Source organism: Podarcis cretensis, assembly GCF_951804945.1.
Source record: "Podarcis cretensis genome assembly, chromosome: 7".
In the NCBI taxonomy this organism is placed as follows: Eukaryota; Metazoa; Chordata; class Lepidosauria; order Squamata; family Lacertidae; genus Podarcis; species Podarcis cretensis.
The window spans coordinates 8,495,028-8,511,225 of NC_137176.1; the positions used below are offsets into that span (position 1 = coordinate 8,495,028).

At 44.8% G+C, this 16,198-nt stretch overlaps 1 protein-coding gene across 1 annotated transcript in view; it reads right to left on the reverse strand.

Moving 5' to 3' along the window:
- The window catches only part of LOC307219959 (disintegrin and metalloproteinase domain-containing protein 2-like), a 43,563-nt gene that overhangs the window by 366 nt on the left and 26,999 nt on the right, over nt 1-16,198 (reverse strand). The window contains exons 13-20 of the mRNA XM_079983544.1: nt 15,238-15,327; nt 14,117-14,315; nt 12,862-12,970; nt 10,954-11,137; nt 8,754-8,834; nt 5,675-5,792; nt 3,920-4,079; nt 2,807-2,851 (exon numbers count right to left, since the gene is read on the reverse strand). Of these exons, the coding sequence (XP_079839670.1) occupies nt 2,807-2,851; nt 3,920-4,079; nt 5,675-5,792; nt 8,754-8,834; nt 10,954-11,137; nt 12,862-12,970; nt 14,117-14,315; nt 15,238-15,327 (986 nt within the window). The remainder of the gene's footprint in view (nt 1-2,806; nt 2,852-3,919; nt 4,080-5,674; nt 5,793-8,753; nt 8,835-10,953; nt 11,138-12,861; nt 12,971-14,116; nt 14,316-15,237; nt 15,328-16,198) is intronic.

The window sequence follows — 16,198 nt, forward strand, 5'->3', positions numbered from 1 at the left end:
TGGCACCTCCTGCCTGTCAGGGAGGAAGGACTGAGTGAAGATCTACATCACGAACTGGGGGGAATAAAGCTGTGCATTGGGAACAAGAGTCGGAGGAGACCTGTTCACCGAGAGGCCGCTGTAGAGGTGGCATGGGGGGTGGGCTGCCAAAGAAAACACAGATCTGGCCTCCAAGGAGTGCTGTCACTGCCACCACAGCAGCAGGAGGAGGTGATGCGTACTTTGGAGGCCAGATCTGCTGCCCCTATGAATCCTGCTGCTTGTGGCAGTCGCTTTACCTTGCCTCTTGGGTGGACTGGCCCTGCTTTGTACCTTTCCTATGAGAGGCAAGATCTAGTGTGGGGTGTGGCCTGGGATGTGTGGCCTGAAAGTGCTGCTGCTGTTATGAAACAGTTTCCCAAGCAATACCTGTCACTGCTTTGTTCAGCCTTCACCAATGTGGTGCCCACCAGATGTTTCAGACCACAACTCCCTTCAGCCCTGGCATCAAATGGCCATGCTGGCTGAGGCCAACAGGAGCTGCACTCCAAAGCATCTGGAGGGCACCAGGCTGGTGAAGACTGGCAGAGTTTTAGTTGTGCCATTTAACATTTTTTAATTGATGAAACCATGTGAATTGAGAAAACAGTATCTAAACAATTAGAACGGATACTATCATATATTTTAAACAGACCGAATACAGTTAAAATTCAGTATTGATGAATAATAACATAAGAATGTATAATGCTGTAAACAAAAAATTCAAAAGAAAATAAGAAAAAGCAAACATCGCTGTCATTAATAGGACAGTATTTAATGAGTCTTTTGTTTGTAGTTGTAGTATTTATATATTTATGATCTATAATTTAAGGAGACTCATAGTCATATATTCCCATAGAATAGCAAAAGTCAAGAACATTTTTTTTTAATTCTTTGGAATCCTGCCTGACAGTCCCCTCCAGGAGACAAGCAAAATTCCTCCTTGTTTAGAAAGGCTTGGGGTTGTGCGATTGATTCCTGCAAGCGGTATGATCCATCCCAACTCATGTTCCATGTCAACCACAACCTCTTTGGGGTTGTGTTATAGCAAAAGTGTTCCTAACATCAAGCTGGTGCCCTAATATAAAAATTGCCCAAATAATCTGCTGTCTATAGTTCCATTTTCCAAGGTACTGATGGACTCCTCTTGGTGTTGATGATGAGGGTCTCAGGGGAAATCAATGCCCCATGAGCTGTGTCATCCATTTGTGTTGCTTTGGCTGACTGATTCAGGAAATGCTCTGGGCTGGAATCAATGTTGGCAGCCTTCTAAAAGTTCCCTTTCTTTTACCCCTGACATCACTGTTGGATTTCCCCCCAGTTAGGTACCAGTTTTGTATACCAGTTAGGTATACAAAAGCTGAGTAAGGATATTTCCACCTCAACCTTGATGTGGCACAAACTCTCATCTTCTGCATCACAATCCGTCACTCAGTGCCAGTGATCAACAGGAGGCTGATGGCTGTTGTGGGGTGTCTGTGACTCTGCCTGTTGCATCTTCAACTCTTGGCCTTGGATAACTTTGGGAGGGCCCTGAACCTTAGTCTCGGCTCAGGACGACTGTGAGTGCTCTTTGAAGGCCCCCTAAGCCCAGAGCTATATGGGTGTTGTGTTGTGGGGGGTTCTCCTTCCTCCCCTTTGGTGTTGTGCTAAAAGAACAACAGCTGTGAGTTCAAGCAGTCTGGCTTGTAGTGGTGCCTGGAGACAAGCAGTAGAGGGTGACTGCTGGCTGTGCCACTGAATCTGTGCCATTGGGGGACACTGTGATGCACACTGTGTGTCAGATGATGCAGTGGTGCAGGGGGCAGCTTGTGGGCATCGTTGCTGATGGAGTCCAGGATTGGTAGGCTTTGATGGTTTTCCAGGAATGCTGTGTCTATTGTGACTATTAAGCTGACTTCTAATTTTTGAGCTCGTTTGGAGGTTCTAGCAGGGGAGCGCAGCTATTGTATACCCTTGACCGAAGAATGATACACTCCTTCTACAGTGGTGCCCCGCAAGACGCATGCCTCGCAAGACGAAAAACCCGCTAGACGAAAGGGTTTTCCGTTTTGGAGGCACTTCGCAAAACGAATTTCCCTATGGGCTTGCTTCGCAAGACGAAATGTCTTGCGAGTTTTTCCGACTTTTTTTTCCTCCCCCCCCCTTTTTCTAAGCCGCTAAGCCGCTTATCTGCTTATCCGCTAAGCTGATAAGCCGCTAAAAGCCACTAAGCCGCTAATAGCGCTAATCCGCTAAGCCGTCAATGGGCTTGCTTCGCAAGACGAAAAATCCGCTAGGCGAAGAGAATCGCGGAACGGATTCTTTTCGTCTTGCGAGGCACCACTGTATCTGGGATGGTCGTCCTCTTCCACTGAGCGCACAGCTTCGGGAGGGATGCACATGGAGCGGTGAGGGAGGAAGGGGACACCCGCCTAGCCAGCCAGATCAGCCGCATCAACCCTGACGATCAATGGGGTGACAGATGTCGCAGCCAGATCGCCCTCACATCCCAAGCTGACTTCTAATTTTTGGACTGGTGTAGAGTGAGACTGAATAGTTTGTTTTCAGGTCTTATTTTACTGTGTGTTCCCTTGAGGCTCCTTGGAAGGAAAGGTAACATGCAGATTTTGCAGAGAAACCCAGTCCTTCTTTAATTGGTGGGAAAAACTAGACAATTTAATCCATGTTTCACTATCTCAAAGGGAGAAAATAAATTAGGGAGTGATCCTTTTCTAGACTGCAGCCAGCTCTGGAAGGAAAATTAGTTTCTTTTTAATCAGTATACTTTAAGTTAGTTGAAGCTTACCTTGTTTTGTCTGACATGCTATATTCATCGGATCTAGTATAAGAACTGAAATGTAATGAGAATTAAGATTACTGGTACTTAACCTCAATTATATACAGATAAACATACCTTGGCTTTGTCATGGAGCTAGCTTTACTATACAGTCTGAAAATTAATTATTATTATATGTACTGGGGTGGGCAACCTATTGCCCTTCAGAGGTTGCTGGACTACACGTCCCATTTTTTCTGACCACTAGCCATAATGGGTTATTGCAGTACAACAACACCTGGAGGGTCACAGGTTTCCTGTCCTTGCTTTTCTTTCTTTTGTTGTTGAACATCATCTGCCTCCAGTATGGCCAACCACATCTGGAGGGATACATTTGGGAATGAAAATAAATTCCCCGTCCGGAATATTGGGTCCAGCAAGCTTCCCAGTTCAGCTCCGTATCCCTGGAAGCTCTGAGCTGGCCTAGCAGAATAATGCAGCGGTCCTGAGTCCATGTGAGAAAGGGATAAATCAAGTCCAAAAGACAGATCGGTTCTTATCTCTAGAAGCGTTTATTTACAAGCCATAAATCAGTCTCTCCATCGGAGTTTTCCTGCATTCTCCGTGCTTCCAAAAGCACACAGACACAGCCTGTCTGTTTAGCTGTGTCTCTCAGCGTCTCTCGGTAGAACTGAAAGTAACTCTCACAGACAAAGCCTGTGACATACGGCCCTGCTTCCGGCCCCTCCCAGATGCAGGGCACCACGGAGTTTTAACCCTGTCTGTTCCAAACTCCACAATACAGCCCCCAACCCCCGATATATACTAACAGCAAACTCCTATCTGTGTTATTATGTAGCTGAAATGGCACCTCTGACACATCAGCAGGCTCAGACAAACCCCAAGGTTTGCAGAAACACCACAAAAATATTAGGGAAAATCCCTAAGCAAGGGACCTCCCCAACCCCCTCCCCCACAGCCCAATGCAAAAGTGGATGAGAGGGGAAAGGGCATGTGGAGGTGGCCATGGCTGAATAAGACTGCATTCTGTTGCAGGTCCTACTTGTCCAAATTGTTGGTGGACCAGAAGATTTCAGGTGTGTACAGGGCAGGCCCTGATAAACTGTGGCCAAAGTGACTTACTCAGAATCTCCTAGGGACCCGCTGTCCTCTATGAAATAGTTGCTGATTCGTGCCCATTTGACAATCAGGATGGCTGACCCAACCACAATGGGCAGAAAGAGAAATATGCTCAGGAGCACCCACGTCCGCATGTTGTCTTCTATGGCTCTTTCTGTAATATCTAGATGGAAACAAATTTCACAGTAAAGACTGAACCAGGAGAGCTGCCGCATTAGACATTTTTAGTGTGGCACCGCCCGATGCTCCAATTTTTTAGAATTTTTTAAAGCTTAGGAAGCAAACTCTTTCCACGTTGCTAAAACAGCAACAACCAGAAAGGTTTTTTTTTTTTTAATTTAGCATTATTGTGGTATAAAAAGGTAATATTGTAGTAACACAGTTTTACAGCACTATTCCTCTTTTTCATTAAAAATAAATAGAGAGCTGGGAAAATGTTAAATTAAAAGACCATTTAAAAATATGTATAAAATGGGGTTATAAAATGGCATCCTTCACAAAGGTCACAGTGAAACTGCAGACAGAAGTTATGTCAAATCCACAGGTGTCAGCAGAACATGGCAGGTTATACACAAAGAAAAATGCCCTACTACTAATGATAGTAGTAATAATAATCAGTTGCAGTTCTGCTTGCAGCTTACAGAAGAAAAGCAGTAACTGGGTAGCACTAGGAATGTGTTAGCCTCTTTCTCTGCAGTGTTCTCTCTCTCTTCTGTGTCTAAGTGTACACCTCCTGTTCCTTTCACTGGGCAAGAGTGTCTCCTGGTAAAGTGTCTCCTGTGCTCCAGGGTTTTTTACTCTGGCACCAATAAGTTTTGTTCTGGCCCAATTAATTGTACATCAGCAAGTACACCCACATTGACTTTGTACTAGCCCACAGGGATTCAGCTGGCCCATCAGAATCCACAAGTCCATCACAGCCTGGTTTAGAGACATAAAACATTTGCTTTTCACTTTTGCTCTTTGAAAGAGAACTAGAAATACAGGGATGGAGAGAGGGGTTATGTCTATACTGAAAACATATACCAATTTTATACTAGCTTAACTGCCACGCTTCCCCCATTTCCTGGGAATTGCAGTTTAGTTCAGGTACCAAGAATTCTAAAACATTTCACTCACTGACTCTCATAAACACACAGCCTACAATCCTAAAGTTCCTTTGGAAGAAGGAATGATTATTAAGCTAATGTGCTGTCATTTTTTTTATCTTTCTGCCTTGAGAAAGACAGAAAATTCAAGGGAAGAATAAAGAGGGGAATGAATGGGTTAAAACAAAAATCAAACGCAGTCCCATGGTTTCAGGCTGAGGTGAAAGGTGGGTCCTAATTCTAAACTACAGTGGTGCCCCGCAATACGAACGCCTCGCAAGACGGAAAACCCGCTAGACGAAAGGGTTTTCCGTTTTGAAGGTGGTTCACAAAACGAATTTCCCTATGGGCTTGCTTCGCAAGACGAAAATGTCTTGCGAGTTCCTGCGGGGTTTTTTTCCTTCCCCCCCCCCTTTTCCTAAGCCGCTAAGCCGCTTATCAGCTGATTCGCTGATAAGCCGCTTAACAGCTGATCGCTAAAAGCTGCTAAACCGCTAATAGCGCTAATCCGCTAAGCTGTGAATGGGCTTGCTTCGCAAGACGAAAAAACCGTTATACGAAGGGCCTAACGGAACGGATTAATTTCGTCTTGCAAGGCACCACTGTACTAAGTTTGGAAACTACTGCAGCAGAGCTGTTTGTCAGGATGGAGGGGCTTGCTTTTACTAACCAGAAGCCAGCATGCGAAGCCCACTGTCAACGCTTCCTCCGAGGGGGCCTCCTTTTTCCTTGCAATTTGGAGGTGCCCATCCTGGATCACAGTGGCAGTTTCTTTTGTTGTTGCAAATCTGAAGGGGGGGGGAGGAATAGCAAACATTTACTCCTTGCTTACGTGCTTTATCTTAAACAGAAAAATATGCTTTAAGAAAACTTTATTCTTATTATTTCCTGAGTAGTGCTTCAGTTCTAGTCTAAAATAAAATTAAGTGTAAAGTAGTAGTACTAATTGAGGGACGCAGGTGGCGCTGTGGGTTAAAGCCTCAGCGCCTAGGACTTGCCGATCGAAAGGTCGGCGGTTCGAATCCCTGCGGCGGGGTGCGCTCCCGCTGCTCGGTCCCAGCGCCTGCCAACCTAGCAGTTCGAAAGCACCTCCGGGTGCAAGTAGATAAATAGGGACCACTTACCAGCGGGAAGGTAAATGGCGTTTCCGTGTGCGGCTCTGGCTCTGGCTCTGGCCAGAGCAGCGATGTCACGCTGGCCACGTGACCCGGAAGTGTCTCCGGACAGCGCTGGCCCCTGGCCTCTTAAGTGAGATGGGCGCACAACCCCAGAGTCTGTCAAGACTGGCCCGTACGGGCAGGGGTACCTTTACCTTTACCTTTTAGTAGTACTAATTATTATTATTATTATTATTATTATTATTATTATTTCATTATTTGTACTCCACCCATTTGACTGGTTTGCCCCAGCAACGCTGAGCTGCTTCAAGCATATACAAAAACATATTAAAACATTAAACATTAAAATTTCTCCTATACAGGGCTGCCTTCAGATGTCTTCTAAAGGTTGAATAGTTACTTAACTTCTTGAAATCTGATGGGAGGGCGTTCCACAGAGAGGGCACCACTGCTGAGAAGGCCCTCTGCCTGGTTCCCTGTAACCTCACTTCTCGCAGGAACCACCAGAAGGCCCTTGGAGCTGGACCTTCAAAGGTAGCCCCACATAGAGTGTGCTGCAGTAGTCCAATCGAGAGATAACAAGACATGTGTGCAGGGAGGTAGGGTCTCAGCCAGCATACCAGATTGAGCAGGTAGACAGCTGCCCTGAAAATAGAATTAACCTGCACCTCCATGGACAGCTGTGACTCCCAGGCTGAGCACCTGGTCCTTCAAGGGCAGTTACCCCATTCAGGGCTGTTCTCCAGGACCAGTACTTCTGTTTTGTTGGGATTCAACCTCAATCTGTTAGCTGCCTTCCATCCTCCAGCCGCTTCCAGACACTCACACAGGACATTCACTGGTTCTGATTTAAATGGAAGGGATCCAAATGTTCCCCACCCTCTAGACATGCCTGGAGTTGTTGAGCAACCACCTGCTCAATTACCTTGCCCAAGAATGGAAGAGCTGAGACTAGATAATAATTGGCCATAATGGCTGGGTCCAGAGGGAATCAGCTGAGAGGCCATCAACATGGGAACAAGACACCTCCCACCACTCTTTGGAAGTCATTTGGATCCATTAAGTGACCATTCGAATCAGTCCCACCTCCCTGCAGAGGGGAAGGGTCACAAAGAAGTCTAGTTGCATCAGGAAGTGATTTGACCATGGCACTTCTTTTGTTGTTCTGGAACTTAATGTCAGATCACCCACATCCACAGTGGTAAATGCAAAATCTAAGGCATGTCCATGGTTATTAGTAGGGTCAGAGTTATTCAGGGACAGCTCCATGAAGGCCATGCTTTCCATGAAGTCCCAAGCAGTCCCGTGTAAGTTCATGTCAGCATGGATGTTCAAATCTCCTAGGGCCACCAGCCTAGGTGTCTCCAGCAGAACATCTGCCATGACCTGAAGCACCTCAGGCAGGGAATTCTTGGTTCAGTGGGGAGGTCGGTACCCCAATAGGAATCCTGCCCAACTTCTAGAACATGCATTCAGGAAACTGAGTCTCTTTAATAGGATGCCCGGTGAAAACTAATGACTTCCTAAAAATTGCTGCAATAACCACCACTCCGCCACCCACATACCCTGGGTTGCAGTGCTTAAGAGAAACCTGGTAGACAAGCAGAAGCAATAAGAGCCCCATCTGCCATGTCCCACCAAGTCTCTGCTGTTATGTATGCCAGATCCATTTCTCTATCCACGACCAAGTCATGTTTTAGAATGTGTTAACAGATGCCTTGATCTCACAATTAGCAGCGGAAAGCATGCATTTAGGTCAGGGGTGGTGGCTAATGTTTTTCAGGCCATGGGCTACATTCACGACTGGTCAGCCCTCTACAAACCCAACAGTGGTTGTGGCAACAGCGATCATGCAAATTCTGAAGTTACCACACATAAAGTACACATGCTTAGTACACATGCAGACCAGAGACACACATGCAGGCAAGTAGCTCTATTCCCCGCCCCCCCCCCCCGCAAACATACATGAAATCATAGAATCACACCTGCGGAAGATGGGGGGGGGGGTTTCCCTTCCCACCAGCGTGCTGGGAGGAGAGAAAATTCTCCCAGACCAGCATTCTATAAGGATTAAGAAACGCTGTCTCTCTTCCCAGCTCAGCACTGTGATGCAAAGGCTTTCTCTTGCACCACCACTGATGGTATGTTGGAGCTCAGAAAGCAGGAAGGGGCACAGTGTGTCATCTAGTTTTCTTATCTGTATGGCTGCCCTCAGAAACTGTCAAGAACCCTGAGTGTCTGCGGCTGGATATCTTCACATGAAGGAGAATGGAGTCGAAGAATCCTAAAGCGGTAAGAGCTGGCTGTACCACTTCAAGCTATGGATTGGAGATTTTTTAAAAGAAAAGTTCCCATATTAATTCCTTCCAAGTAGAAAATTAACACAGCAGTTAGAAGGATAACCTGAACTCTTCTTGCTGCGCTAGTTTTCTACCCACAAAGTGGTTTTAGTAAAAAATGAAACTCCCCAGCTGTAGTCTTAAGTCCACTCCACCACCTCAATCTCTTGCATATGTACAGCCAACTTCAGGCACACAAGAAAACACCAAATAGTTTCTGAGGGAAAACACTACCACCTCCTTTTTATAGCAGAAACACTAACATGGAAAATATAACATTCGTTTTACTTACTCCATGCCCCAAACACGTTTTTGTAGGATCACAATCATATTTCAGGACGTCATACTTTTCACATACTTGTTTGAGACAAACCTTAAAAATAAATAAATCAATAGCATTTTTCAGTTTTTAGAAGAGTTGCCGCCTTGCAAAAGACCTTTTGCATTCACCATCTATGAGTGTTTCCAGACAGGTGTTTATTGCGAGATCTGTATGCAAGATTTTTCCATTGTATGCACAACGTCATCTGCATCGAAGTGCTAGTCTGTATTTTCCCCTCCTCCATTAATCCAGATCTACCCTTTTTACAGGAAAACCGCATTATCATGGGAGGTTGGGGGGTAGGGGACAAGATTAACCATAATGCCCCGCTTTCATCCCATCCTCTTGTCCATCACCTCCTTGTCTCCTGCACCTCCATGAAAGTCAGAGGGCACAGCTGCCAGAGTAGTGATTGCTACTAAATGGAAATCTCAGGACACACCAACAAAGGAAGAGTGGATTTGTAAATTAAGTGAGTGTATAGAATTGGCAAAATTAACTTCAATTATAAGATATCAATCAAATCAAAAGTTAAGAATGGAGTGGAAGTATTTTGAAGATTATATGTCAAAATATTGTTCTAAAAATGACATGTTAATAGGCTTAGAATAAAAAATGTAAGCAATAACAAAACAAATAAAGAAAGAAGGAAAAAATCAGAATTTAACAAAAATAATTTATTACAGAATGCAATGGGAAAAAGGTAGAAAGAAATATAAAGATGTCGAATTGCTGTGGAGGAAAGTAGAGGGTGGGAGGTGGGTCTTATAATTAAGTGTATAATTATGCAGCTGTTGCAATTTAGATATTATATTTTATGTGAGGGAATCATTGGGAATTTTGGTTATTATGTATATATGTTAAGTTTCAATAAAGATCTTTGTTTTGGTTTTTTTAAAAAAAAGAAAGTCAGAGGGCAGCTAATGAATCCTACAGGCAGATTAAGGAGTGAGTGGCAAGTGGCTGCTAAGGTAAAGGTAAAGGGACCCCTGACCATTAGGTCCAGTCGTGGCCGACTCTGGGGTTGCGGCGCTCATCTCGCTTTGTTGGCCAAGGGAGCCGGCGTACAGCTTCCGGGTCATGTGGCCAGCATGACTAAGCCGCTTCTGGTGAACCAGAGCAGCGCACGGAAACGCCGTTTACCTTCCCGCTGGAGTGGTACCTATTTATCTACTTGCACTTTGACTGGCTTTCGAACTGCTAGGTTGGCAGGAGCAGGGACCGAGCAACGGGAGCTCACCCCGTTGCGGGGATTTGAACCGCCGACCTTCTGATTGGCAAGTCCTAGGCTCTGCGGTTTAACCCACAGCGCCACTTGTGTCCCAAGTGGCTGCTAGGGGGAGTACAAGCTGGGGGGGGGTGATAGTGGTCATGTCTCTGGCCGCTGCAATGAGCAGCTATTTTCTCACTTGCTTCCCCTTTGCAATCAGCAGTAGTAGCAACTCTCGCTTGGTCTCAGTCTGGTGCAAGAGGAAAAGGAAGAGGAAGAACACCATGGCAGGAGGAGCATTCCTAATGGGCATATGGGGAGCCCCCAGGAACACTGTATCATCCCCAACTGAAAGGAACCCAAACATGTAAATACCTGAAGGCCAGGGACAAAGAACCCCTTTCAGGCCAAAGACCGCCCCCCCCCCCCCGACTAGTCTTCCAAGGGCCATATGCTAAAGTGGATGGAACAAGAGGGGTGACAGAAGCCGTCCATGAAAGTCTGTGGCTGTGCTGTGTGGGTTCACATGCGCACCCCTCTCTCCCTCTTCCACCCAGGCAAGCAAGAGGCGTCAGCACTGCTCAGGGACTTGCTGCAGCCGAGCAAAAGCAGTCCAGGAGGGCACAGGGCATGGCCAACGAGAGGTGAGATCTATAGAGGGGGCATGGCCTGAGGAGACAGGAAAGTCTGCAGGGCTGCATTAAGCCCCCTGGCCTTGAGGTCACCCCCCCCCCCCCCCCGCTTTAGGCATTTTATGAACAAACAACATCTAACTGCATTTGCTGATTTCCATCTCTGGTTCTCCCATCACTCCCAGCCCATCATACCTGTCTCCTCATAGTGGAAATTTAGATTTTAAGTTCTTCAAGCATGAGACCAGTGGCCTTCCTTTTGCTTGTGCTGCTCTTTAGGACACCATACGCACTGGTGACAACATTTAAGTCAGATTGTATCCCTTACCTTTTCAGTTCCACATTTTGTACCCTCTTTTACCAGCATTGGGTCCGGAAAGCCCTCTGGTTGTTGAAGGTCCAGGGATATACAAAGGGTATCTTGGAACGGAATGTACAGAACTGGAACGTCCATGTCAACATAAGGATTTCTGGTTGGATAGAGGCAAATTAACTTTCCACATTTGATATCCCTGTCAAAGGCATTTGGAGAAAAGAACAGGATCACACATTTGCAAAGAGTTGGGGATTATGTATTGGAAATATCTGGTTTTTTTCACCTCCAAAATATCAGATTTGACAACGGAAGTATGTTTTTGAACATGTTACCTAAAAATGCATGCTTTTCATTACACAGATGACAAGTGGGAGGAGCTGTTATTCCTCAACCTTTGAAACACCTGGCATCAAAGATTACTGCCCAACAGTTTGTGCCCAACGGATATATTTTGGTATATCTTAATTTGTTGTTGTTGTATGGTTTTGCTGTATTGATTTTCTTATGTGAACCACCTTATAATCATTTTGGTGAAAGGCAATCTACAATTAATTAATTAATTAATTAATTAATTAATTAATTAATCCTTCTCCTCAATCCATATTTCTTTTGTGTTGTGTCCTCTATTTTTTAAATTAGTTTTTATTAAAGATTTTACTGTGTATCAAACAAACAGACAAAAAAGTACAGTGCCTCTACTTTCAATTCATAGAGTTTTTTTTCACAGTTTGTTAACATTGGTACTAGACACATATGCAATTGGGGGAAAAGAGAGAGGAAAGGGGAGAGAGATATTGATCTTTTGTTCTGTTGTGTAGTATTCGTGCAGGGTTTTTATGTCAGCATCGTGTAGGTGATGGCATTGTGAGAGATTTGAGGGTCCAACGCTTGGTTGGTTGTGTTCAGTTAGCTGCAGTGTGGTTTGCTTGTTTGTTTGTTTGTTTGTTTGTTTGTGTGTGGGTGTGGGTGGGTGTGGTACCTATTTATCTACTTGCACTGGCATGCTTTCGAACTGCTAGGTTGGCAGAAGCTAGGACAGAGCAACAGGCGCTCACCCCATGATGCGGATTCGAACCGTCAACCTTCTGATCAGCAAACCCAAGAGCCTCAGTGATTTAGACCACAGTGCCACCCACGTCCCTTGTTACAGCACCAGGGACAGAGCCTGGTGTGCAACTTGCTCCAACAAGGCTTGGAAAAGAGGCGGATTTTGGGCAGCGCAACTGGTTCCCCCACCAGGGCACAGGAGTCAAAGGTGCACCTTCCCAAAGTAAGCACTGGAAGGAGGCGTGGGGGCTCTGACAGGATCCTAGAGTCCTTCTGCTTCCTTCCCAAAGCCTAGTTAGCACTTGCCCAGCTTTAGGAAGGAGGTGCAAGGCCTTGTGCCTCCTTCCCAAAGCTCGGTGCCTCCCTTCCCTGGATGTTGGAAGCAGCTTTGAATGGAGTGGGGAAGACGTCAGATTTGGGCCTCACACAGGGCACCATATTACTAAGATCTGCCCCTGCTTGGTCGTGAACTGAGGGCTTGTAAACCTCCATGACCTCCCATCTGGTATGCTTCTTGCACCATTGGACTGACAGTGTGGGAGACACGGTGTTACTTGGTCTTGGGGGAAAAGATGGCCATGACAATCCTGGCTCCAGCACCATTGGCCTTGATGTTGTAGGATGTGGTTCAGCAGACACCTGACTGCCAACCACAGTTTAGTGGGACTGACCACCAGCGTCAGGGTCAGAAACCCAGTGCCGTCCCTCAGCTAGTGACACAGGAGCCTCCAGCTGGGTGTCCTAGTCCCTGTGGAAGGGTCATGACAGCCCACTGGCTACCTTGATACTATATCAACAGTAAAAACATGCACCGTACAATAGAAGATGCCCTAGCCGCCAGCCCACAGTTTCTTCTGTTTCCTAATCACATACCGCAAAGAACAAGTCTTAAATCCGTTTCTTATGTCAACCCCACAGTGTCCAAATCTATCTGTTTCACCATTAATTTCTTCATAACATGCTTGCGGAGCACTTTTTGACTCTATAAATATTAAAAGGATTTTGATTAGAAGGACTAAAATGAAACATTTAATAGTTTTCTTTTGGCAATGCTCTTAACAGATATTTTCATATGTGTAAAAACATATCAGTCTGATGCATAAAGTCTGATATATTGGATTTGCCTCTGCAAATAATAAATTTGATAGCCTTGAAGGTGCTGCAAGACTCGTTGTTTTCACTGAAGCAGAATTATTTAGTTATTTAAAATATTTTCTTCATGTAGCACATAGTTAAACAATGGAGATCACTGCAACATGTAGTGAAGGCCACCAACTTAGATGGATTTAGAAGGGGATTAGCAAAATTATGAATGGTGGGTCTATAAATAGCTACTAGCTATGACGGATCTATATACAGTATAACCTCCTGTAGAAAGAGGCAGAAGGAGCAGGAGAGCTACTTGTAGGCTTCCTATAGGCATCTCGTTGGCTACCGTGAGAACAATCCTGACCAGATAGGCCTTTGGTCTGATTCAGCAGGATTCCTCATAAAGGCATTTGATGAAGGGCTTCACCAAAACAACCTAACTGAACAGGTTGGCACGGTAACTGACAACAGTTTGGCTTGTGCCTAAGTGTAGTTAGGTAGCTAGTAGAGTGATTTTAAAGTTGGCATAAAATGCATAAACCTGGTCATACCAGTCAGAATTCTGGTGGCCATCTTCTGCACTAAGGAAGAAGAAGCATGCCTTAGCAACCAGCCATATTGGGGACTAGTTGCAAACGTGGAAGGCAGCACAACTAATGTCATGGGCTTCCCCCTCCAGCCAGCTCAGCTGAAAGGGCAGGAGATCCCCCAAAACAGGGCGTGGGGGGAGGAATGGGGAGATGATTTCATCTGCCAAGCAAAAATGCTTGCATTGTTGATGGAACAATCTAGATAGTGTGACGCTGAATTCTGCTCAAAGAGTCCAAGAGAAACCCAGGACTCATTGGATGGGCAAACTGGTATAAAAGCTGAGGAAAGCTCATGGTATAGGTGTGAGTGGGCATGCACACACAATTTGGTTACAGAAGGAAGCTGTTTGTTTGCTTGCTTGCTTGCTTGCTTGCTTGCTTGTTGTTTTTAAGGGTAAATATTTCATTTTGTTTTTAAAAGAAGCAAAAAAGCAAATTGTCTCACTTACTTTCACCAAAAAGATCCTGACACTGTAGATCAGCCGACTGACAGGATCCACCATAACAGTAGCCAGAATTAGAGGCACAGCTATAGCCATTCTGGGCATAAACATTGCTTGGGCAGTATGCCGAACTGCCATTGCAGTACTCAGGGAAATCGCAGACACTATCTACAGCTGCTCTACAGATTGTGTTTCTTGGCTTGAACTAGGTGAAAAGGAAAAGGAAGAAGGAAAGTATCAATAGCATTTTTCATGGAGGACTACAGCTAGGGTTGAGGAGGATTCCCGCCACAGTGGTACCTAGTTATCTACTTGCACTGGTGTGCTTTCGAACTGCTAGCTTGGTAGGAGCTAGGACAGAGCAATGGGAGCAACAAGGCTCTGATGAAGAATCCCATGGGAAACAGACTGTGGGACTAACTTACTGATCCATTATTATTATTATTATTATTATTAGTAGTAGTAGTAGTACCATTTTATTATATATTTATTTATATCCTGCCTCTTCCCTAGAGATTAGTGAAGCCCTGCCTTGGGCCGAGCAGAAAAGGTACAAGAGTCTCTTCTGCCAGAAGGCTAGATGAGTTGCCGCTGAAGGTATAATTCTGAGTGCAGTGTGCCTAGTGGCCATGTGCACTGCTTTGCAATCAATAAAACCGTGTCTCCTTTTTGTGATTTGGATTTCTCCTACATGGCCTGCAGAACTCTGGTAAACCTTCACACTCACCTGTGTCAGTGCTTACAGTGTTGCTGAGATCCGGAGATTCTTTCCTTACCCTTGAACAACACCAGCATTTAATGCTGATATGGAAATCCTCAAAAGTGGCATTCCATCTTTAAAGGAAATTCTTCCTTGATCTGATTGCAGTTCAGTGTTAATTAGCATCTTACACCAGGCTGCAAATGGTTGTAACCAACTAAGTTCTACTCGCAGTGGACCCACTGAAATTAATCAAGCTAAACTTGCCATGTCCATTAACTTTGATGGGCCAGCATTGTGTAGAATGAGCATTGGTTGCAACACAGAGGTTACGGAGATAAAATTCAGAGGAAGTTGTAGTGTTGATTCAAACAAACCGAGGTGAATGTGTGGCCAAGGCAGTGAAGAGTGTACCTTAGCATCTTACCTGACAATTTTCACAGCACAATTCGTTGCTGCACACTGCTCCACGGATAAATGTACATGAGCTAGTACAACATTTACTGTACTTACATTCCTGAAAACAAAAATCATACAGCTTTTTGTTTGGGGTCAGTAAAGAGTTTAGACAGTGAAAAAAAATATGAAAGTAAAAGCTGAAACTCCAAAGCTTTTTTTGTAAGCCGCTTTGAGGGTTGTTGTTTTATAATCAAGCAGTGTATAAATTTTATTAAATAAATAAAAGTAAAGGTTTATACATGGAATCTGCCCAAATCTTTTCTGCTACATTATGCTTTTTAACACAGAGGAATTTCAAAAGACAGGAAAAGACAAGAGGGAAAGGCTGACTTCAAATTTTGTCTTTAAGCAGAGGCTTGACAACCATATGTCAGGAGTGCTCTGATGGTGTTTCCTGCTTGGCAGGGGGTTGGACTCGATGGCCCTTGTGGTCTCTTCCAACTCTATGATTCTATTCTATGAAATTTTACTCAAATAAACCTGATTATAATACTATTTTTAATATACAAAGCAGTTCCCATGAGGCATCCTGAAGGTAAATTTATTTCCTAGACAGATATATATCGGTTCCTAAACTAACCTGGCTCTAAGCCAATGAGCTTTTTGTACTGTTGTTTGGATATAGGGTTAGTTTTTAAATTCCTGACAGTAAACTGGTCTTCACATATATGGTCTCCTGTTGGCTTTGGTTGGCTTTTCAAATACCATATTTTTTGCTCTATAAGATGCACCAGACCACAAGACGCACCTAGTTTTTGGAGGAGGAAAACAAGAAAAACAATATTCTGAATCTCAGAAGCCAGAACAGCAAGAGGGATCGCTGCGCAGTGAAAGCAGCAATCCCTCTTGCTGTTCTGGCTTCTGGGATAGCTGCACAGCCTGCATTCGCTCCATAAGACGCACACACATTTCCCCTTACTTTTTAGGAG